The 21,846-nt window shown below is 35.4% G+C and overlaps 8 protein-coding genes, 1 long non-coding RNA gene and 1 pseudogene across 11 annotated transcripts; 5 read left to right on the top strand and 5 right to left on the bottom strand.

Annotated features, from left to right (window-relative positions):
* Positions 1–1,756: 1,756 nt before the first annotated feature.
* On the top strand, positions 1,757–4,284 carry AT2G42040 (WRC protein). Its single transcript, NM_129767.3, has 4 exons — positions 1,757–2,270; positions 2,568–2,620; positions 3,193–3,236; positions 3,340–4,284. Exons 1-4 carry the CDS (start codon positions 2,034–2,036, stop codon positions 3,813–3,815), a joined length of 810 nt encoding a protein of 269 aa, NP_565964.1. The 5' UTR covers positions 1,757–2,033; the 3' UTR covers positions 3,816–4,284.
* Positions 4,285–4,891: 607 nt separating this feature from the next.
* On the bottom strand, positions 4,892–5,311 carry AT2G42050 (annotated as a pseudogene; the record flags this gene model as incomplete). The annotated part of the gene is made up of 1 exon: positions 4,892–5,311.
* A 1,493-nt stretch (positions 5,312–6,804) lies between these two features.
* Positions 6,805–7,873, top strand: AT2G42060 (Cysteine/Histidine-rich C1 domain family protein). Its single transcript, NM_129769.3, has one exon. It carries the CDS (start codon positions 6,946–6,948, stop codon positions 7,750–7,752), a length of 807 nt encoding a protein of 268 aa, NP_181736.1. The 5' UTR covers positions 6,805–6,945; the 3' UTR covers positions 7,753–7,873.
* Positions 7,843–10,116, bottom strand: NUDX23 (nudix hydrolase homolog 23). 2 transcript variants are annotated; one of them, NM_129770.4, is made up of 8 exons: positions 9,582–10,116; positions 9,361–9,492; positions 9,199–9,275; positions 8,960–9,095; positions 8,739–8,879; positions 8,583–8,641; positions 8,415–8,481; positions 7,843–8,250 (listed from the first exon to the last, which is right to left on the bottom strand). In NM_129770.4, exons 1-7 carry the CDS (start codon positions 9,816–9,818, stop codon positions 8,421–8,423), a joined length of 843 nt encoding a protein of 280 aa, NP_565965.1. In that variant the 5' UTR covers positions 9,819–10,116; the 3' UTR covers positions 7,843–8,250; positions 8,415–8,420. The 2 variants fall into 2 exon arrangements, with proteins under 2 accessions (NP_565965.1, NP_001324265.1); NM_001336950.1 differs by having other exon boundaries at positions 8,415–8,641; positions 9,582–9,927.
* Positions 10,117–10,226: 110 nt separating this feature from the next.
* Positions 10,227–11,780, bottom strand: AT2G42065 (DnaJ domain protein). Its single transcript, NM_001336949.1, has 6 exons — positions 11,499–11,780; positions 11,293–11,394; positions 10,998–11,050; positions 10,533–10,733; positions 10,407–10,461; positions 10,227–10,324 (listed from the first exon to the last, which is right to left on the bottom strand). The coding sequence occupies exons 1-6, from the start codon at positions 11,643–11,645 to the stop codon at positions 10,250–10,252; spliced, it is 633 nt and encodes a 210-aa protein (NP_001324053.1). The 5' UTR covers positions 11,646–11,780; the 3' UTR covers positions 10,227–10,249.
* Positions 11,781–11,955: 175 nt separating this feature from the next.
* On the bottom strand, positions 11,956–14,425 carry AT2G42080 (Chaperone DnaJ-domain superfamily protein). The gene is made up of 6 exons (NM_129771.4): positions 14,108–14,425; positions 13,713–13,805; positions 13,239–13,368; positions 12,481–12,799; positions 12,329–12,383; positions 11,956–12,235 (listed from the first exon to the last, which is right to left on the bottom strand). Exons 1-6 carry the CDS (start codon positions 14,225–14,227, stop codon positions 12,161–12,163), a joined length of 792 nt encoding a protein of 263 aa, NP_181738.1. The 5' UTR covers positions 14,228–14,425; the 3' UTR covers positions 11,956–12,160.
* A 1,070-nt stretch (positions 14,426–15,495) lies between these two features.
* ACT9 (actin 9) lies at positions 15,496–17,121 on the top strand (the record flags this gene model as incomplete). Its single annotated transcript, NM_129772.1, has 4 exons — positions 15,496–15,537; positions 15,711–16,089; positions 16,348–16,961; positions 17,056–17,121. 4 exons carry the CDS (start codon positions 15,496–15,498, stop codon positions 17,119–17,121), a joined length of 1,101 nt encoding a protein of 366 aa, NP_181739.1.
* A 40-nt stretch (positions 17,122–17,161) lies between these two features.
* AT2G09330 lies at positions 17,162–17,488 on the top strand. Its single transcript, NR_140514.1, has one exon. It is a non-coding gene; the product is annotated as an other RNA (long non-coding RNA).
* A 1,474-nt stretch (positions 17,489–18,962) lies between these two features.
* Positions 18,963–20,697, top strand: AT2G42100 (Actin-like ATPase superfamily protein; the record flags this gene model as incomplete). The annotated part of the gene is made up of 4 exons (NM_129773.1): positions 18,963–19,025; positions 19,382–19,775; positions 19,918–20,531; positions 20,632–20,697. The coding sequence occupies 4 exons, from the start codon at positions 18,963–18,965 to the stop codon at positions 20,695–20,697; spliced, it is 1,137 nt and encodes a 378-aa protein (NP_181740.1).
* An 84-nt stretch (positions 20,698–20,781) lies between these two features.
* Positions 20,782–21,699, bottom strand: AT2G42110 (uncharacterized protein). The gene is made up of 2 exons (NM_129774.4): positions 21,161–21,699; positions 20,782–21,075 (listed from the first exon to the last, which is right to left on the bottom strand). The coding sequence occupies exons 1-2, from the start codon at positions 21,482–21,484 to the stop codon at positions 20,986–20,988; spliced, it is 414 nt and encodes a 137-aa protein (NP_181741.1). The 5' UTR covers positions 21,485–21,699; the 3' UTR covers positions 20,782–20,985.
* Positions 21,700–21,846: the final 147 nt, after the last annotated feature.

The raw sequence follows: 21,846 nt of genomic DNA on the forward strand, positions 1-21,846 counted from the left end.
ATAACTTTACATAAGACTAAAATTATTCATTGACTAAAAATAACAAATAGTATCATGGTTATTGTTATGCATAACAACTTTTTTATGAATGTGAAGTTTGATAACCAACATTAATATAATATATCGATCTCTTAATTTATATTCCTTGAACTTCATAATGTTAGGTGTTTACACTATTCACACATATTTTTAAAAAAATTGCAACACAATATAGTATCCATATTTTATTTTTTATAGCTCTAACCAATACAAAAAAAAAGATGATACAAATTTTGCATTAAAAAATACAAAACATTTATTTCTTGGTGAGATACACACCAGCACTTACCCGTTGGTTTCTAAAAAAATAATTTTCTCGACTAATAAACAATAGACTATATACTCTATAGTACACTAGCATATTATAAAATAATGATTTATGATTTATGATATATGAGTAAAGAATAAATTTCTTTGTAACATTTGGATATCGAACGGTTCCATGAACGAAATCACAACCAACCATATTACTCATAATTCATAAACAAAAATTCACAATAGACGATTCTAACAACAAACACATTCATCGAAAAAAAAAAAACATTCATGAATTGAAAAGTATGTGACTGAAGAAGGTGCACGTTAACACATTAAGCTGGATCATCTCTATCCTACGCCTACACGATAACAAAAAGATGAAGAAAAAACTAATACCCGTTTTGGCTTAATGTGACATGCCAGCCCATTCCCACCTATTTCAATGGAGAGTGCAAGTGCAACATTGTCGTTCCTCTTTTCTTTATTATTATTATTTGCTAACTTTTGTCTTAATACTTCAAAAAAAGATATGATATGATAAAAAAAAGACACATCATATGCTTATATTCGTATTATATGAGGTGATGTATTAGAAATTATAGAATAAACGAAGAAAGAAAAGAAAGAAAGAGGGTAAAAATCGGAAGAAATGAAACATAAGGGGGTCGTAATGAAATTATGAGATTTTAAAAAGGACCCACAAATGAAAGCCTACGGATAAAACTTCTCCGCTCACCCACTCCCTCTCTCTCTTTCGTCCAAGCTGGCAACGATGAGAGCCACCGATTACCTTCTCTCCCGGTTTCCCCGCACGTGAGCCATCCACTCTCCACGTGCCTCCCTCCTATAATTCTCTTCTTCTTCATGTTTTTTTTTTTCTCTCATTCAAAATAAGAGTACTCAACGCAAATCACACCTCATTTCATACTAGTTTCAAGAAATTTATATACCATGGGCGTTGATTACCAATTTTTTAGCTCTCTATATTGTTTTTAACTATTCATGTTCAAATCTGTTTTTTTTTTATCTATACAAACATTTGTTTAAACTGTACATATGAATCATTAGATTTTATATCTCACATTATACATGTGTAACATGGTTCAAAAACTGGTGTGAGTAGATACCAAATTACATCCCCCAGTCTTTTCATATGTGAGACTATTTTACAAAGTATGGTTATGTAAAACGTTCTCATGTACATATAAGTCTCTATAGATATATGACTCATCATATTTATCTAATTACAACTTCAAAAACTCAATCTTAATTACCACTAGATGCTTAGCATTTCCATTGTTACCAAATATGTAAATAAAAAATTAACAGTGCATCTAAAAAATGGTTTTATCGTTTTGTAATTCTAATCAGGCACATGTTATCAATTATCACATTTTCAATAAAAACTTTATATTGAAATATCAGTCATTCCTACGTGAGCTCTTCCTCTCTCAATATACTACTACTTACTTGCTTTTTGGGTGCAACAAAAACAAAAAAAGTTAGAGATAGAGAGAGATAAAAAAGAGTTAATAAAAAGAGCTCACAACAAGAACACAACACCACAAAGCCTTCCCCTTTATTTTTTTCCCGTGTAACCAAAAAAATCAAAAAGATTACTCTCTCTTTAATATCTGGGTTTATACTACAGTCCTTCTTTGGTGCAAAGATCCCAAAAAATCAAAATCGAAAGAGAGAATAAATCAAAAGGAAGAATCTTTATCTGCTTTCTCTCGATGAGGATCCGGAAACGACAAGTGCCTCTTCCTTTATCGTCTCTATTACCAGTTCCTCTATCAGATCTCTACTTTAACCGCTCACCGACGGCCACCGCGAGATACTTTCGCGGTGGTTATAAAGACGGCGGTGATGATTTTGGTTCTCTTCAGCTTTCGCTTCCGCCGCCGTCGCAGATTTCTGATCGGCTTATTCAAAGAGATTTGATAAAGAAGAAGGAGGAGGTCAAGGCTTTGGTAAGCTTCTTAGTATACGTATAGAGACACCAATTTAAAACATCCAATTCGTTTTTATCGATGGATTATAACAAATTGGATTTTTGGGTGCAAGTTTTTGTTGTGTCGTGTATGAAGACAGAAGACCGTACTTGACTCTCTTTTTTCTTTATTTTTTAAAACTACTTTTTTGGTTGGGTGGGAATATTTGGTTCAATTTTACACCACTGAGAATAACTCTTGTCATTTGCAGATCTTATTACAATGGAATGTTCAATTGTTTATCTTACTTCTCTTCTGTTTTGTTTTTGCTAAAAGGATGATGATAATGGTGATGTAGACGTCAAGAGTCGTACTGATGCATCGGGCAGGTATGTGAGAATTCGATAAAGATTTCTTCTTACATCAAAATTCCTTCTCTTGTCTCTGGACTCTCATATAACTTTGCGTGGTGTAATTACTTATTGGAAAAAATATACCAAATTTTCTTTTCTTATTAGATCCAAGCTTCGAAAACCCCAACACTGACTGCAACTAGATCAAGATCAAAACTTTCATATTTTTTTTTTTTTTTTGTGAATTATAATGTTTTGAAGATGAATGATCAGGTTGGATCTCATCCTTTAATTTTCTTATGGTTTTATAATCGTCATTCTTCTCATCACACTGTAAACATTTGGGGATATATACATGGAGTAGTTAGGGAAGAGTAACACAATAATACTCATCTAAACATGCACATCTCATGACGGTGCACGTTAGCATGGGATACTCTTATACGAATGGTCCCATATCGACCCTTACCTTGTGTGTGTGCTCTATTATTGTCATTATTGATTACTTGTTCTTTTTTCTTGCACTCATATATATAGATCGCTTTCATTTCTTTAAATAAAAAGTCTGATTACATTCTTTGTCCTTCTCTTGCTTCAAACAATCGCAGCAAGAATGTTAATCCCCGAGGAGAATCCGTCTCTTCAATACAAGGTACACCATAGTGCTTGATCAATATATGTTTTTGGTGAACTTAAGCTGTTTTTTAGTTGCACCATTCACCGTTTGTATGAATATATATATATATATATGATAGTTGTCGAGAAGAATGAAAAGGTTGTGTCTTTGAGGAAGAGAAGAGGCTTTATCAACTTTGAGGATTACGAAGATGAGGAAGATGAAGAAGCTAGTGGCGGTGGAGGCCGTATTAATAAAGGGAAAAAGAAAGCGAAAAAGAGCGGTGGTGGGTTAGAGGAAGGATCACGGTGCAGCCGTGTTAACGGTAGAGGATGGAGATGTTGTCAGCAAACGCTTGTTGGTTATTCTCTTTGTGAGCATCATCTCGGTAAAGGAAGGGTAAGGAGCATGAACAAGAGTGGTGGTGGTCGTGGCGGCGAGAAAAAGGCGGTGGTGGTGGAAGTGAAGAAGAAGAGAGTAAAGCTTGGCATGGTAAAGGCACGTTCAATAAGTAGTTTGCTTGGACAAACCAGCACTAGTGGTGGTACTAGTGGTGATGTTGATCAGGGTGAGATAAGTGCACCTGCTGATCAGTTCGCTGCATGTGATAAGTAGGTCTGTTGATCAGCATTTGCATGTATATGGATATGTGTATGTTTATGTACATGATGATAATGGGCATAGCTCTATGTATTGGGTGTGTGAACATGTCTATGTGTAGATTGATCGAGGACGTAATTGGCCTTTGCTCTGCATCTTATATATATTGGTGGATGTTTCCTAGTTTCATTTTCGTTTATACCAAGGCTTTAATAGTTGAAACTTAGATGAATAAATGGACTAAAGAATATGATTGAATAAGATATAACTAAAATTGTATTCTATCTAGCTATTACTTCTGTAAGTTAGTTACTACTTACTGTAAAAGAATAGTAGTAATTCATTGATGTTTCAACTTTTTTAGCAAAATCATGTGAACTGTTTTTCTCCACGATGCTCACTGCAACTGGTGCAAAATAAATGAAATCAAACGATAGGACTACTTTGTTTCAGTTTCCAACCATAATTTTTTACGGTATTTGGAACACTAGTTACACCCTAGTTACCTCGGTTTAAAACACTATTTCTACTACTACCAGTTTTAATTATATGGATTTTCTTTATTAAAAAGAAACAGTTTTAATTAATTGTATGGTTTTTATATATCACATTTTCAAAGACCAGTTTTAATTGTGTGGATTTTAATATATATTCATGTAACTTTCTTTTTTTAAAACTCTATGTTCTCTATCAAATCTGGATTACTATTAAGACCCTGTTTGTTTCTCCATCCAGATGGATCATCTAGATGGAGATGAAAAATGATGTTTGTTTTTGACAATTTAACATACCATTTGGATGAATCACTAAGATGATCCATCTGAATGACTTTGTAAATTTAGGCAAATTTTTAAAACTCATTTGGATGGACTTGGTTGGACTTGGTTGGACCATTTGGATGGAGATGATTTAGTCAAAAAGAATAAATGACAAATATAACCTTTGTAATAATACTAATTTTCTATAAAGTTTTTTTTTTTTTAATTACATATTGCACCCAAAAAAATTAAAAATTAGGAAATCACGGACTATTATTTTACGTCAAAATTGTATTCATTTTCCCGTCAAAACCGCAAAATCATATTTTTCTGTTAAAACTTTAAAATAATGTTTTTCCGCCAAAACCGTAAAACCATGTTTTCCCGCCAAAACTTCAAAATCATGTTTTCTGGCCAAAACTTCAAAATCATGTTTTCCCGCCAAAACCGTAAAATCATGTTTTCCCGCCAAAACTTCAAAATCATGTTTTCTCGCCAAAACTTCAAAATCATGTTTTCCCGCCAAAACCGTAAAATATTTTTTCCCGCCAAAACCGTAAATTCATGTTTTCCCGCCAAAACTTCAAAATCATGTTTTTCCGCCAAAACCGTAATATCATATTTCCCGCCAAAACCGTAAAATATTTTTTCCCGCCAAAACTTCAAAATCATGTTTTCCCGCCAAAACCGTAATATCATGTTTTCCTGGCAAAACCGCAAAATCATGTTTTCCCGCCAAAGCCATAATATCATGTTTTCCCGCTAAAACCGTAAAATATTTTTTTCACCAAAACCGTAAAATTATTTTTACCTACTAAAATGTGGACGAACTACAAAATAATCAAACAAATAAAAATCCATTTAAATGCATCATTTAGATTAAATCTCAAATGGTTAAACAAATACTAGAAACATCATTCAAATGCATCATTTAAATGAATCATGTAAATGGATCATTTGAATGAAAATGCTAAATGATGAAACAAACAGAGCCTAAGTCGAGAAATTGTTTTTCACTTACGGACGATATAACCAAAACTATCATGACCTTCAATAATGTAGAATATACTGTTACGTACTTGGTCTTGGTGTCAGGTCTTGTGCAACATCTGATCTTGGTCGAGATAGGAGATTTGTTCCCTTGTTCTGTGTACTTTGTGGAAGGTTTTTATATGTATGACAAAAAAAAGAAAACAAAACAAAACAAAACTACGTACCCTTACGAAAGGAGGAAACCATGCTGAACCAATAATAAAAAAATAAAATTAAAAAAAAAATGAAATCCCTAAAGCTTCTCATTAGAGTTTGAAGTCATCTACCTCCATATATAACATCATCCTATACCAAGAACGATGTTAGTATTTAATACGACTTTCTATGGAATGGTTTGGAGCTTATATTATATGTCTCGAATTTCAATAAATAAATAGAAAGATATACAATAAGACGGCTAGAAAGTGGGTATAACTTTAATTTGGTGATGATGATGGCTTGTTTATAAAATATATGGTGGGAAACAAACTAGTTTGATTAGGTAAGGCTGTCGTATTATCGATTGTAGACTATTTAGCTGAAACCACCAATATTATTAACGTAAAGTTTGTTAGTTAAGGTAACTGTCCCCAATAATGTTTACTAGCTAACCTAATGATTCCCTATACTTTTTGTTTGATTTATTTGGTTTTGTAATTTTTGACAAACCAGCAAGGTATTAACCATTTTACGATCATGGACATGGTATAATATATCTACACAAGCCAATAGTAACGTTGAATACTTGAATTCCATATTTTCCACACTAGTCTTGTTTGGTGCAACATTAATGTTATTTTGTTTGGACTGCAACTTGCATGTTGGATGAGTATAATGTCCTTTGTTCAAATTTGTTTTTGTGATTATTTACAATATCAAATAATCTTGGATGTTGGCCTATTGGGTTGTAAAACAAAAAGTTTGAAGAAAACAGAAGAATCCTACTAGATAAAGCAATTTATTTGTTTTTGTAAATGAAAAAAGGCTCACAAAGAAAAATGATGTTAGTGAATCCATCAAATTTATGTCGTTACGATTTGATTAAATAATTGTTAGGCATCGAATGATTGCACCAAATAATTTGACATTACGAAATTAACAAAAGAGTTTATTGAGATACGACGACTTCGTTGGTCAAACCTCAAGTAGTTGACTTTCTTAAGTTCAACGCTGTTTCCTTCAACTATTATGTAATCATCATCATCCAAAAACTACTAATTTCCCATTAAGAAAACCAAATTTGTAACCAATCAAAACAACTCAGACTTGGAACAATTCAAAGTCAGACAAACCTTATATGCAATGTGATCAAAACTCCAAACACACAAGATTGCTAAATCAAAGAGACAAACTCAATGGAGTACAAACATTTCAGCCATCCACACACTCTAAAACTCCAACAGATTCAGCCACATAAAAGCTCAGATTCTTCAGTAATCTGCTCAGGTTGTGAATCAGCCATCTCTGAATCCGAAACCGCGTATATCTGTTCAACATGTGACTTCAATCTTCATGAGCAATGTGGTAACGCAGTGCGTGGGATGCAACATCCTTCTCACGCTGGTCTCCACCACTTGACTCTAGTCCCTTACACAACTTACAGCGCTGGTACCTTCCTCTGCAGAGCCTGTGGCTGCACTGGAGGTAAAGGGTTCTCTTACTGTTGTCCTTTGTGTGACTTTGACCTTCATGTTCAATGCGCTCACCTGCCTCAGGTCTTGGTTCATGAGTCTCATCCTATGCATAGTCTTCTTCTTGTCTACAACAGTACTCCTCCTATGTCTTTTACTCAGTTTGGTTTCGGGAATCAGCTTGTTTGCAATCTTTGTAATATGACTATGGATGGTAGGTTTTGGTCTTACAACTGTTATGCTTGTAACTATCATATTCATGCTTCATGTGCTGTGAATAAGCCCAATCCAGTGGCTGCTTCTGCTGAGAACTGTGGGGCGAGTGATGAAGGAAAGACACCGACTGCTGAATCTGTTCCTGTTCAGGGTTTGGAGACTGAGCAGACGGAACAAGTAGCTGCAATAACAGAGCAAGTGGAAGATCCAGTTTTGAGGCAACAGCTTGAGCTTCAGAAGCTTCAGCTTGAGCTAGATATGAGTTCTGCTCTCGCAAACATGATTGGTTCCTTCAATCTCAGTTCTTTCGTTTGAAGTGTCTTTGTGTTTCAGTTTGTTTGATTTTATGCATTTACATGTGTTGAATTGTCTCTGTTCTTGTGTTCCCTAATGTGCTTCTGATTTGAATAAATATATCCTATCTATTTGGTTTATCTTTCTTTCACTGAAGACCTTGAAGTAACAGTAACACGGTGACTTAATTACACAAAGATTGATCAACATGTTGCATCCACATATGATTTTTTTCCTTTTACATTTGAGGCAACTGAAACCAGAAACAGATAAAGATACACATTGTTCAGCCATAAAATCTGACATGAGAGACCTAAAAGTCATCCAAACCTATTTCTCCACCACAAATACAGAACAAAACTCTGTCCAAATTATCTTCTTCCGAGTTCTTTCTCATCTGTCCAAGGAATCTCTCACATAAGCAACTTCATCATTCCTTTTCTTTTAGTAACATCGAGTTGCGAAATGAAAAGACTCGACATGGAAGAACAAAGCCAATCCAGAAGCTGCTTCTGTAAACTGTGGAGAATAAAGCTCTAAATTAGCTTTCATAAAGACAAAGTCTCCATGAAGATAACCCATCATGAAAGGAGATTTTCTCCTAAAGGATTCGTTATCTGAGGAGCTTCACTAGACTCATACAATCCAGTACATCTATGTAGAGAGGGTAAGGATTTTCAAACCTTGAGTTACGGTTGCAGATGGTAATCAAGACTAAAGGCGCGAATATCTGAAGGACTACTTCCAGGCCTGAGAAAGAACAAAGCAGATAATAGTCACATCAAACCATAAGTGGAATAAATTAGCATCTCAGTAACCACTACATGCGGGAGATATCAATTGGAACGCACCTTTTATTTATCGTACCATAGTGAAACTTTAGTTTCCCTTTTTTCAGATCTTCCAAGTACTGCAAATACAAAACCAAAAAAAAACAAAAATAAATTTAGAAATCTAGTGAATGGAAATGGGGAGAGTATGAGAATCTTCTCAATCCATACTCTTACCAAATTTAAGGTAACATATATAGATGAAAAAGCCAAGGAATCAAACGGTATCTCATCTAGTGCAAAAAGACGGCACTCCAATGATTCAGGACCAGGTGCAAAATGCAGGTTCTTCAGTTTGGCTAAGAATATAACATAAGTCTGATCCAAAATAAACAGAGCCATGTAAGAATCAATCATATGAAGAATCAAAACTAGGGATATTTTGTATATATATTTACTTGGCCAATAAGAGGAATATCAAGTTGAGCAAAAGGTGAAATAACTTCCACAGTAGCTCCTGCTTCTTCCCAAGTTTCCCTCATTGCTCCTTGTGCAGCTGATTCTCCAACTTCTAGATAACCAGCAGGAAGAGTCCTGCATACTCAAAGTTCCATCTATCATTCACATAACTTCACACACAACACTAGAAAAAACTCAAAGAGACAAAGAGAAGAAATGTTTTTGATTTGTATATTACCATAAACCGTGTGAAGGTTGAATGTTACGTTTGCAAAGTAAAACTTTTCCTTCATGCTCTATAAGGCAACCAACAACCTGCAATTTCACATTTAATCAAACATTCTCATGATTGACACAAAACAAAAAGGTTGTTGGTAGATAGAGATATCAAAAACAGTACCATCTTAGGATTCTGATAAGCGATTTTGCCGCAATGTGTGCAAATAGCTCTCAATTTCTCTTCACCGTCAGGTATTTCATGCTTGGTTGGTCCTCCACACCATTGACAGAACTTTATCTTACGAACATCTCCCTAATAAAACAACCAAAAACACTATTGAAGCGACCAAAAACCTTAAAGATAAGATCTTTCTAGGAGATGAATTAGAATTAGAGACTCACAGCTGATTGAACAGAGACGAAAGTCGGGGAATTTGCAACTGGGTCAGACCCGGGAAGTGAGGAAGACATTCTGGTTGGCTTGAAAGAGAAGATTCTCCGAGGAGAGCTCGAAGTGACAGAGGAGAGATTGAGAGATGACGAGATGAAAGAGACGGTAGAGGACTTGCGAGTCTTGGTCAATCTCTGTGAGATGGTTAACCCTGATGACCAACCCAAGATCTGGACGGCCTTTAGCATTATACGCACCGGAAATTTCTTCACTTCCGGCTATAGGACTCTTTGTCAATGAAGCTCCTCTCTCGATGGCCAATCTATTTCGTTCCAAAAATTTGACATTTGAGGAGATTTGTTGAATGAAGTGACTCTTTAACTTAGCCAAAGGTCCGGCATTATTGGTTTCACTAAGACCCAACAACCGGTTTAATTTGACCAAATTAACCGGTTCAGACACAAAAGCAGAGCTGAGTGAGTGTTATAGAGTCACATGTACTTGTAAACTAAAGAGAAAACAAACATTAAAGAATCACAGGGCAATACATATAGCAAATGCTTAAACATTGTAGTGTATATTGGTTGATCAGGTGTCATAATAAAAACATTTCTGTAGGAAATTCTTTGTTATAAGAGTAATCAAAACCTATCTAACTCTCTTGCGTTACACAAAAATCTTATTTGACTGCTAACTTCTCGATTAAAGATTGATAAGCAACAGTGCAGAGCTTGAACTTTTCTTCAGCTGCCTCCTGTCAGTTTATATAGTCAAGGATTAACACAAGAGATAAAAACATATAAATGGAGATTGAAGAAGATCTTATATTGGTTTACCTTGTTAAATTCCTCATGACGATCTGGATGCCATTGTAATGCACAAGTTCGATATCTGAAAATAAACAACACGTTTGGTCATGAATGTATGTGTTGTGTGTTTGAACTTGGAGTAAAATAACTTACGCTTTTTTGACATCTTCGAGTTTTAAGGGACCCCAAGGACTCAGACCAAGTGTTTGTCTATGAGAGGCTTGGTATTCAATTGACTCAAACACTGAGCCTCTGGATTTTCTTGAACCATAGCCATCTTCTTTGTTTTCTTCTTCTTTCTCATCTTTTTCTTCTCCTCCTTCATAGAAGTTATATTTCGATCTCCAAGAGTTGCTAGAGTAATTAGAAGACCATGAAGAGTGATACCACCAATTATGTTCCTTCTCTCTATGTGTTGAATAATAGGAATCTCGAGATTCTTTGAATAAATTTTGGAATATAAATTCAAAGTCGTTATCACAGTAACTGGAATGCTCTGCAAAATGGAACACATGCTTTTTCTTAATAAGAGTAAATATATATATGTATACAAAACAAAACTGCACCTTAAACTAGACATTTTCAACGTTTAAATTAAACAACACTAACTTTTTTTACAGGGGTCGTTTGGTTTTCTCTTTTTCTTTAGCTTCTTTGGCTTTTTTAGCGGCCTAATTTTAGTTACACCAAGAGCAATGAGATACACTAAGTTTCATGATCCGTAAACAAACAGACAATACACTTGATTAAGAAAAGCACATAAATGGTTTTGTGCTTTAACCTCAACAAGTTTCAAACTTAAAAGGCAATGAGGTAATGCAAGAAGCAAATTGTTAGAGGCCAGCCAAAAACAAAAGTGATATAGATAGGGCCTAAACATGTTTTTGCATCATATATAATCTCAGTCATGTACCTCTTCTCTTTCTTGTTTAAGTTCTTCAACAGCACGACGCACTGCTTCTTGATGTTCCCTCAAAAATTTCTTGCTTCTCTTCTTCTTCTGAGCATTTGATTTCTGCCAAATAGTCAAAACCCTAAAAAAATCAGAACATGTATTCACACTCTAAAATCTAGAGATTGGTAATAAATGATAGAAATCCATTATCTAGATGAACCCACACATGTAGTGAAGAGACCGTCCGAAGAAGAAGAGGAACGGCGTTTGCGTTCTAAGACAGGAGTAGAATGAAAAAACGCAGTTTTCAGGAGAGAACAATAGCTTTGCGGTCTGCAAATCGCTGCTTTAATTGCGGCGGCAGTGTTCATCTTTGTTGGAGAGTGCACAACATTGCGTCTTAAACCACTGTGACTCGAGCTTGACTCATAAGAATTAACAAAAAAAAATTAGAGAAGAGAGGAGAAAAAAAAGAAGATTTTCTTGTTTTGTAAAAGGAAAACAAAAAAAACACAGAGAAATGGAATATTTAAACGCAATAATTTTTGCTTGGTCTCCAAGGACTGTCCTTATTCATAAATAAATGAACGAGATTATTTACAAAACAGAGAGCTTGCTTTCGTCACTACACGCGTTGGGCCTTCCTGGTTGGGCAATTAGTAATTGGGCTTGTTTCAGTCATATTTTGATTCATATTTGTCAATTCACTCTGAAAATAATTAACTGGTTCAAGAGGAAGAGATATATAAATTACACATCAGTAGTAGATTTTGAAGAAATAGAAAAAGACAGAACAAAGGCAATTTTGCTTGAACAAAGCCAAAATGAAACAATTCGGAAATTATTGTAATGAGGTATCTCTAAGTAATCAAGACCTATCTAACTCTTAGTTCACAGATAGCTTTTCACATAAAGATTGATAAGCCACACTGCAGAGCTTGAACTTTGCTTCAGCCGCCTCCTGTTTTCATATAATCACATATTCAATAACACGAGAAATCAAAGAGAAACTTACATGGAGATTGAACAGAGAGGAGGAGATCTTATATCTTACCTTGGTAGAGCCTTGATGACGATCTGGATGCCATTTTAATGCACAAGTTCGATACCTGATATACAAAATAAAAGAGAGTTTGATGTTAAGTGGTGAGAAGATGAAAGATATATGTTAGGTTTTGTGTGTTGACATGCAGTGAAACTACTTACGCATGTTTGACATCTTTAAGGTTTAAGGGACCTGAGGGACTCAGGCCAAGTGCTTGTCTATGAGAAACTTGGTTTGGCTCAGACTCAGAGTCACTGGAGTCTGAAGTATAGTCTTCTTCTTCTTCATCTTCATCTAACCGATATTTCGATCTCCAAGACCTGTTAGAGTTGTTGGAAAACCTTGAAGAGTGATGCCGCCATCGAGGTTCATCCTCTTCATGAGTGAATGAAAAAGAGAAACCTCGGGATCCTCCAAAAGCAGTTCGGAATACATAGTCGACATCAAAGTCCTCATCAACTTCGCAAAAATCAAAATTCCCTACACAACGGAACAAATGGTTGATATGAGTATGTAACCAAACAAAGTAGCACCCGTTGATTATACAAAAGGACAATAATACAATTTCAACGGCGAAGCACTTATTGATTGTGGATGCTTAATATAGGAACAGCACAGAAGTCAAAGAACTAAGTCCACAAATGAGCCAGGAATTTGGATAAGTATGTAAGCTAGTACTGGAAGCACAAGGTCTTTCTTTCAGGGGATGAGTCCGAGTTAAGGAAAATCAGGGAGTTGCTCAACAAAACTAGATTGAAGCCCACTAATAACACAAATCCTATAGCATTAGCATTAATGGCCAAGAATCTAAAGAGGACACAAATTCTTGATTGTAGAAGCAGTGAGTAAATTACATGCCAAGAGATTTTCCTACATAGTGTAGCCGTCAAATAGAAACAGAACTAAGACATTCACTTACTTTTACCCCAAGTGTAGGGGCCGTGTTTGTTATTCTGGTTTCCTTTGGGTTCCTTGGAGTACTGTTTTTTGAACCACGAGGTTTGCTTCCGGGATGAGGGACCATCGTCATCAAACTCATCATGCCAGCTCTGGAATCAAATAATTAGCCACAGCTTTGAGAGTTTTACAAATGAAAATCCCAAAAATGGCATAAACGAATGCACCTTAATAGAAAGAGCAGTAAGATACACTAAGTCACGCAGAAGAAACTAAAGCAGAGACATTACAGTACACTTGCATTCCCCTTTCAGTAACCCAAGATCCTTCCACTATATAACCATAAAACTTTCAGTATCAACTAGCTAAGATGTTATTTAAGAGCACATGAAGTGTTTTGTGAAGCTTAGCTACAAGAAGCTGAAACTTCGAAAGCGGAGAGAAACAACAGCTGAAAGCCAACAACAAAAGTGATAAGCATAGATGAAATAAATACCGTAAACATGTTTGCAGCAAAAGCATTGACATTACGCAATAACTCTTGCTTTTCCCTCATTCTTCTGAACCTCTTCTTGTGAACATTTGCTTTCTGCAGATAAGTAAAAACCCAAAATCAGAAGACATATCCATCCACCTGTTCAAACTCTAAGTCTCTAAAACTAGTAAAAGGGTCGCAATTTAGACAAGAAACCATCTAAAGTCCCAACATTTTGTCTACGGAAGCTAAAAGGAGATGCCAAGAACATGGTCATCGATCCCTTTCAATCTATCTCGATAAACCCACTTAAAGAACAACACGAAATGACATCTATGAACCCAATGAATTGTCAAAGCACGAAAATTGAGCTGGCGAATCAATTAAAAAAATCAAAATTTACGGAAAGTACTGACCGATTCCCAGGAAGTGCGACGTTTGCGTTCTAAGACAGGAGTTGAATGAAAAAACGCGGTTTTGAGCTGAGAAGAATAGCTTTGTGGTCGGAGAATCGCTGCTCTAATGGCGGCGTTCATCTCTGTGAGATCGGAGGAGAAAAGTTTGTGTCTTTTTCGCCGTTTTGCAAAGGAAGAAACCAAAAGCCGATGTGGGTAACGTGACTCGGGCTTGACTCAGTCGATCTGACCCGGAAAAGGGCATTTTAATATTTACCGCCGGTAACAACAATTTACTTTTCCTCTATTTACTTGTTTATTTTCTCTGCCTCACGAATATGTTGATATCACCGCAAACAGAGTGAAACCACTTGGAAATTAGAATGATTTTTAATAGGCTAGAAAGGTTATAAATTAATTGTTTTTAATCGGTTAATTAGAATGTTTAATTTTAGTTCTAATGAGAAACATTCAATTTGAGTTACCCTCCAATACGTGTTTTTAGTTTATTTTATTTTATTTTATAACAACTATCTATTTTATTTTATAAAAACTAAATTAAAATTAGTGAAATCTCAGTTCATTAATCAATATCCCCTTAAATCTTTCACATAATATATATGGAATTTGAAGATAATTAAAATCAAATCATTAATTAAGGGATTTCAAAACAAGATATGTCTTATTCATCTAGTATAATTTTGTTGAGTTAAATGAGTAACTTTTAATTTTTCAATAAATTGAAGCTAGTTTAGTTTTTATGTTAGTCTTTATAAGCTGAATTGGCACATTAATTCTCATTTCAATTTTGTTAGGTTGTTTTAGTTTTTATCAATAAAAAAAAAATCAAAGATTAGGAAAGAATTGCACTATTTGGAAGGCTAAAAAGTAAAAATAATGCAAATTTACTTTTGTAGGAAAAAAAAAGAGAGTCCTACTTAGTGTAGGACATATGCCTCTTTTTAGTCTTTGCATGCCCTTTATAAGAGAAATTAACAAGGTCGTACTAGGATCTTGAAACACATTCTTGTTGGCGAGACGAGAGAAGGAAGAAGAAGAAGAACAAGACACAGAGAGAGAGACACCACCTTAATTTGAGAGTAAGATTCGTAACGATTGTTCCTCTTTGATCTCTCTCCAAGTTGATTTACCTTTTGCTATTTTTTTTGTTAAAACGGTTTTCGTTAGTAAAATAAAAGTGGATAATGTTTTTAATCAATAATGGATTACAAGCCAAAGAAACAAGTTTGTGATACAAATTGAACCCTTTTCTTCTTCCCCAAGTGTTTGTGATTTGATTTTGATTCTTACAGTTCTGCTGTTAATGCTGCGTTTGAACTTTTTTATGACTTAATTTTTTGTGGAAGCATTATATATGTTTACTTTAGATTATTTCGGCATCAGAGGACATGAAGCCTATCGTGTGTGACAAGGGACATGGAATGGTGCAGGTACGTTAAAAAGAAACACACTTTTTTTTTGGTTAATCGTTAAGGCTTCGATTGTTTTACTAAACACTATTTATGCGTTTATATTAAAATAAACCATATTTTGACCTATACTCTGGAGTATTTCTCGTGAAACGTTTTGTTAAGTGCCAATTAATTGGTGAAACATTTTGAAGGCGGGATTTGCTGGAGACGAAGCACCAAAGGTTGTGTTTCCATGTGTCGTGGGTCGTCCAAGAGATGGATTGAATCCGAACGAATCTTATGTGGGAGAAGAAGGTCATGCCAACAGAGATATTCTCACACTTAAAGACCCAATGGAGCATGGTATCGTTAACAATTGGGATGACATGGAGAAGATTTGGCACTATACTTTCTACAACGAGCTACGTGTGGATCCTGAAGAACACCCTGTACTTCTCACTGAAGCTCCTTATAACCCTAAAGCCAATCGTGAGAAAATGACTCAGATCATGTTTGAGAGCTTTGATGTTCCTGCTATGTACGTCTCCATGCAATCTGTTCTTTATCTCTATTCCAGTGGTCGTACCACAGGTAAGCAACCAAAATCCAAAATGTCATAAATTAAGAGAAATTAATATTTTGTTAGTTTATAAGCTTGGAGTCTCATAATTTAGCAGTGGATCTTGTTAGAACATCAAATGCAAACAGCGAATGTTGTTATATTCTAAAATGTGAATTTTTGCTGTTGAACTTTTTTGGTCACTATAATACACGCAAATGCATGAATTGCGTATTTGCGTGTGAAACAATCCATGACTTAATTACTATGTTAAGTTTCTACGTGTTTAGGTGTTGTGTTGGATTTAGGAGAGAGGGTGAGCCACACAGTTCCAGTATACGAAGGTTACGCACTCCCACACGGTATACTTCGTCTAGACCTTGGAGGCCGTGACCTAACTGACTACCTCATAGAAATCATGACCGAACGTGGCTACACATACACCACATCCGCCGAGCGGGAAATAGTCCGAGACATCAAAGAGAAGCTTTGTTACGTAGCACTCGACTACGAGCAAGAAATGGAGAAGACAACAAAGGGTTGGACAATCGATAAAACCTACGTGCTTCCCGATGGTCAAGAGATCACGATAGAAGCCGAGAGATTCATGTGCCCCGAGGTTCTTTTCCAGCCGTCTGTGATCGGAAAGGAATCTTCTGGTATTCACGAGGCGACTCGCAATTCCATCTTGAAGTGTCCTGTTGATACGAGGAGGGATATGTATGGTAACATTTTGATGACTGGTGGCACGACGATGTTACATGGGATTAAAGAAAGAATGACCAAAGAGCTAAATGCACTTGTACCGTCGAGTATGAAAGTTAAAGTTGTAGTTCCTCCGGAAAGTGAGTGTAGTGTTTGGATTGGAGGCTCCATTTTGGCTTCTCTAAGCACCTTTCACCAGGTAAATAAGATGATATAAAATGTGGTTTTAAAGTTAATTAGTGTAAGTTTTTTGGGGTTGTTATAATCTAAATTTTTTGATGTCCATATTGCAGATGTGGATAACTAAGGATGAATATGAAGAACATGGAGCGGCGATTGTTCACAGAAAATGCGTCTAAGTTTGTTAGCATATCATGTATACCGAGATTCGTCCTGGTGATGAGTGCTCTTTGTGCTTTCTTCTTAATTTAGAGTCTTTATTTTGGTAAATAAATTGTTATTTTGGGGGATTTTATAAATCTGATTATTTTGTTTTCATAACTTAATTATGTTGGCGTTGATATAATGGTCAAAACTATGAATATATACTATGAATATATTTAAAATTTCGTTGGCTCTGAGTAGTCAAAATGTGGTTCAGTTGCCGATTTGGATTCAAATCAACGAGCCATTTAGTTCTCTGTAATCGCATAACTCCTAATATGCCAAAGCTTTACCATTATGGCGAGAAAGAAATGGCCGTATAGCATCTTCGTGGGCATCACACACAACATTTCATCTCTCTCAGACAATTGTCAGGTTTATCCACAAATGTCTCACTTGGCTATATTATCAACAAGATCAAAGTATGGTAGTGATCTGATTATGCATTGACTTTCGACCTGAGTTTGACGAAGGATTACAGGGTTCAGAAGCACCTATGTTTTTTTATCCTCTGTTTTTGGCCTATTATACTTACAACTTTACCAAATCCTTTTCCTTCACTTTTTTCTAAAATATGTCTTTAGTTGATCAATAAATTTAACCAAAAATATGTATTCTCAAAAAATGATTCAAAAACTTGTTCCAAACTGCACTTTATTCTACGGGTCAAGCTATGAGATTTGCTACATACTAGCATTTTCAGAAATAAAAAGATCTCTTAATTCTAAACAATCTCCTTCACAGTTCACATTACATATGGTTACATATACTATAGTACCAATTTTAATTCTTAATATCTTAACATATTTTATTAAAATAATTATTTTGGTTTGATTCAATCATAATAGTTAGAATTTACTTTGTAATTAGAATTATTAAATATGAGTCACCATTTAATTAACCTTAACTAAATTTGAAATCATAAATCAAGAAACATATATATGAAATTAGAGACTATTTAAATTCAAATCATTGATAAGTTAAATTATATGAAATTAGAATCTAATTAAACTATTACACTATACATGGTTGATGGTTTTCTAGTTACACATGGCGCATTGTTATTCATTAATATTCAAAAAAAGTATATCTTACTCATTTAGTATAAGATTGTTTTGGGTTAAAATGGTAACTTTTTATTATTTTCAATAAAGTAAAGCTAATCTAGTTTTTATAAAGATACAATGATACATATTATGACATATATAGTATATATACTATATAGGGCAAGGTCGGCCAAAACATGCAAGCAGTAGCGCTGAGTTGGCTCATTCATATCATTTTAATTTTGTTAGATTTTTTCTTTTTACATACATAATTTATAATCAAAAATAAGAAAAAATTCAAAAGATTAGGAAAAATTGCACTTATTTGGAAGGGGGAAAAAATTGACTCCTACTAGTGTGGGACCCATGTCTCTTTTTCCATGCTCTTTATAAACGAAACAAAGCGATAGGATTTTTGTCAGAAGGATTCTTGTTGCCGAGACGAGACAAGGAAGAAGAAGGAGAAGAACATAATTTTTGAACGTAAGAGAACGATATTCTTTAAGTGATTTTTTTTTTGTTGTCACTGCAGCGATGTTTGCCATTGCAATAACTAGGGTTCTTTTCTAACACCATCCGTTTGTAGTTATTAGGTATATATTTCGAGCTAATTTATCCTTAAACATAAGAATTAACATGATCTCTGTATACGATATCTGTTTTTTTCCGAAACTGATTGTTATTTAGTTGTGTACGTTTTGAAGGTATATAATGATAATAATTTTGAAAACCAATTTTTTGAAACATGCATGATATGTATACTCTAGATAATGTCGGATCTAGGTGACGAATCCGTGGCTATCGTGTGTGACAATGGAACTGGAATGGTCAAGGTAAGGAGAAACTAAAAACACTCTTTATTAATCTGTAATGCTTTTTTTTTGTTTGATGAAAAATCTATAATGCTTCCTTTGTTTCAAACACTATTTACGCATTTGCTTTGCGTTTACATTTAAATTTTTTCAAAAAGTTAAGAAAATAAAATATTTTGCAAAGTACTGAAAACGCCAAAAAAAAAAAACTTTTTCTATTTCCCGTTTTCATTTACGAATACCAAAAGATTTTTTCCTTTATGTACTTCCGGTTGGGCAATAATGAGTTAGAAAAATGTATACTAAATATAAACGTAAGCAACCAATCAATGTATATTGTAGACCTAAATCCTAATGATTGGTAAAACATTTTGAAGGCGGGATTCGCTGGAGACGATGCACCAAGAGCTGTGTTTCCAAGCGTTGTGGGTCGTCCACGACACAGGGGAGTGATGGTAGGAATGGATGAGAAGGATACCTTTGTGGGAGACGAAGCTCAAGCCAGGAGAGGTATTCTTTCACTTAAATACCCAATCGAACACGGTGTTGTTAGCAATTGGGATGACATGGAGAAGATTTGGCACCATACTTTTTACAATGAGCTGCGTTTGGAACCTGAAGAACACCCTATTCTTCTCACTGAAGCTCCTCTTAACCCAAAGGTCAATCGTGAAAAGATGACTCAGATCATGTTTGAGTCATTTGCTTTTCCTAGTATGTATATTGGTATTCAGGCCGTTCTCTCTCTCTATTCCAGTGGTCGTACCACAGGTATGTAATATCGTTCACATGCAAAATCTTTAAATATATATATTTTTTTATATAAATGTGATTTTTATGAAAATCTTGAAATGTGATTTTTTTTTTTGGTAATAACAATGGTCCTAAATCTGTTAAATTTCTGCGTGGTTAGGTATTGTGTTGGATTCAGGAGATGGTGTGAGCCACACAGTTCCAATCTACGAAGGTTATGCACTCCCGCATGCGATCTTGCGTCTAGATCTAGCAGGCCGTGACCTAACCGAGTATCTGACGAAAATCATGATGGAACGTGGCTACACATACACCACATCCGCCGAGCGTGAGATAGTCCGAGACATCAAAGAGAAGCTTTGTTACATAGCTGTTGACTACGAGCAAGAAATGGAGAAGGCTACAACGAGCTCGGCAATCGATAGAACCTACGAGCTTCCGGATGGTCAAGTGATCACGATAGGAGCTGAGAGATTCAGGTGCCCTGAGGTTCTTTTCCAGACGTCTTTGATTGGCATGGAAACTTCTGGTATTCATGAGACGACTTACAATTCGATCATGAAGTGTGATGTGGATATAAGGAAGGATTTGTATGGAAACATTGTGTTGAGTGGTGGCACGACGATGTTCCCGGGGATTGCAGATAGGATGAACAAAGAGATCAATGCGCTTGCACCGCCTAGTATGAAGATAAAAGTTGTGGCTCCTCCCGAAAGGAAATATAGTGTTTGGGTTGGAGGCTCCATTCTGGCTTCTCTAAGCAGCTTTGCACCGGTACATATGATAATATTATTAACTGTTTTATAAATTTAACGTGCGTATAGATATCTCTTTTTGGTGTGTTGTAATGTAAAGTTGCGATGTCTATATGCAGATGTGGATTACTAAAGCTGAGTATGACGAACAGGGAGGGGCGATTGTTCACAGGAAATGCTTTTAAGTTTATAATTTAGCAATTCTAAATCATGATGGTCATCATGTTCTTTAATTATGCTTTCTTTTTAATGCTTTGTTTAATTTGGTGAAAACTTGTAATGGGAGATTTCAAATATATCTGATTTTTTAAATATATTTCTATGTTTGGTCAAAAGAGCAAAGGATTTCGTGATTTGAGTTAAAACGGAAAAAAAAAAAAAGAAAAAAAAAGACGAGAAAGATGTAACACTAAACGTGAGAATAATACAAACGAATGTAAAATAGTGAGAAAAGAAAAAAAGATTGAAAAAGCTTAAACGACGTCGTTGGTGAGACGCCTGTGTCTGTTATAATGCTTCTCGATGAAAACTCTTGAAGCTCCTTCCATTGTTTTACGCCATGTCTGACCAATTAGAGCAGAGTATGATTTTAAAAATAAAGAAATTTACAAATCAATTAATGGAAATTGGATTCAGTAATTATTATACCTTGCCGATGGTTCTGACGAGAGACTTGTTCCTGAGATGTGATTTTCCAGAAGCAAGCTGCCGGATAAACAGAGATCTCCGTTTACTCGCCGGGGCAAGCAAGAGCCGTTTCCTCTCCACTAAGCCACTAGTGTTACTTTCGATGTCAACGCCCTTCTCTCGAGAAGAACTCTTAGCTGATTTCTTCCGGCGTTTCGTTGACTTTGACGACTCGTCGACGTCGTCAGGATCGGCGAACTTACGGAGCAATTCGTCGGAGGATTTCTTGTTCACGTGAGTGATTTTCGTCGGAATAGTAGTCTCTGTGATAACAACAAGATCCATATTCTCGGTAATGTAAGAAAGACAAGTAGTGAGTGAGAAATTGAGAGAAAGAGAGGATTAAAGTGTTAAGTGTAGAAGATGAAACTGTTTTGCGTTATAAAGGAAAGGTTAGGGAAATGCGGGAAAATGGACCGTTGGAGAATATAATGCGTTACATTATTGCATTTAATTAATTTTATAATGTAATAAGTGTGGATGGATATAGCCGTTGAGAAGAGAGAGAGAGACATTTGCATGAGATTCTGTGCACTTGTTGCTTTTTTTAAGATTATTTTTGCAGTCTTTTCACGTTCTTCTGACCAACGACCACGACACTATCTGGTCGGCCCTTTTTGTCCTTTATGTGACTACCTAAGAACTCG

The sequence above is a fragment of the Arabidopsis thaliana genome, chromosome 2 (assembly GCF_000001735.4).
Source record: "Arabidopsis thaliana chromosome 2, partial sequence".
In the NCBI taxonomy this organism is placed as follows: Eukaryota; Viridiplantae; Streptophyta; class Magnoliopsida; order Brassicales; family Brassicaceae; genus Arabidopsis; species Arabidopsis thaliana.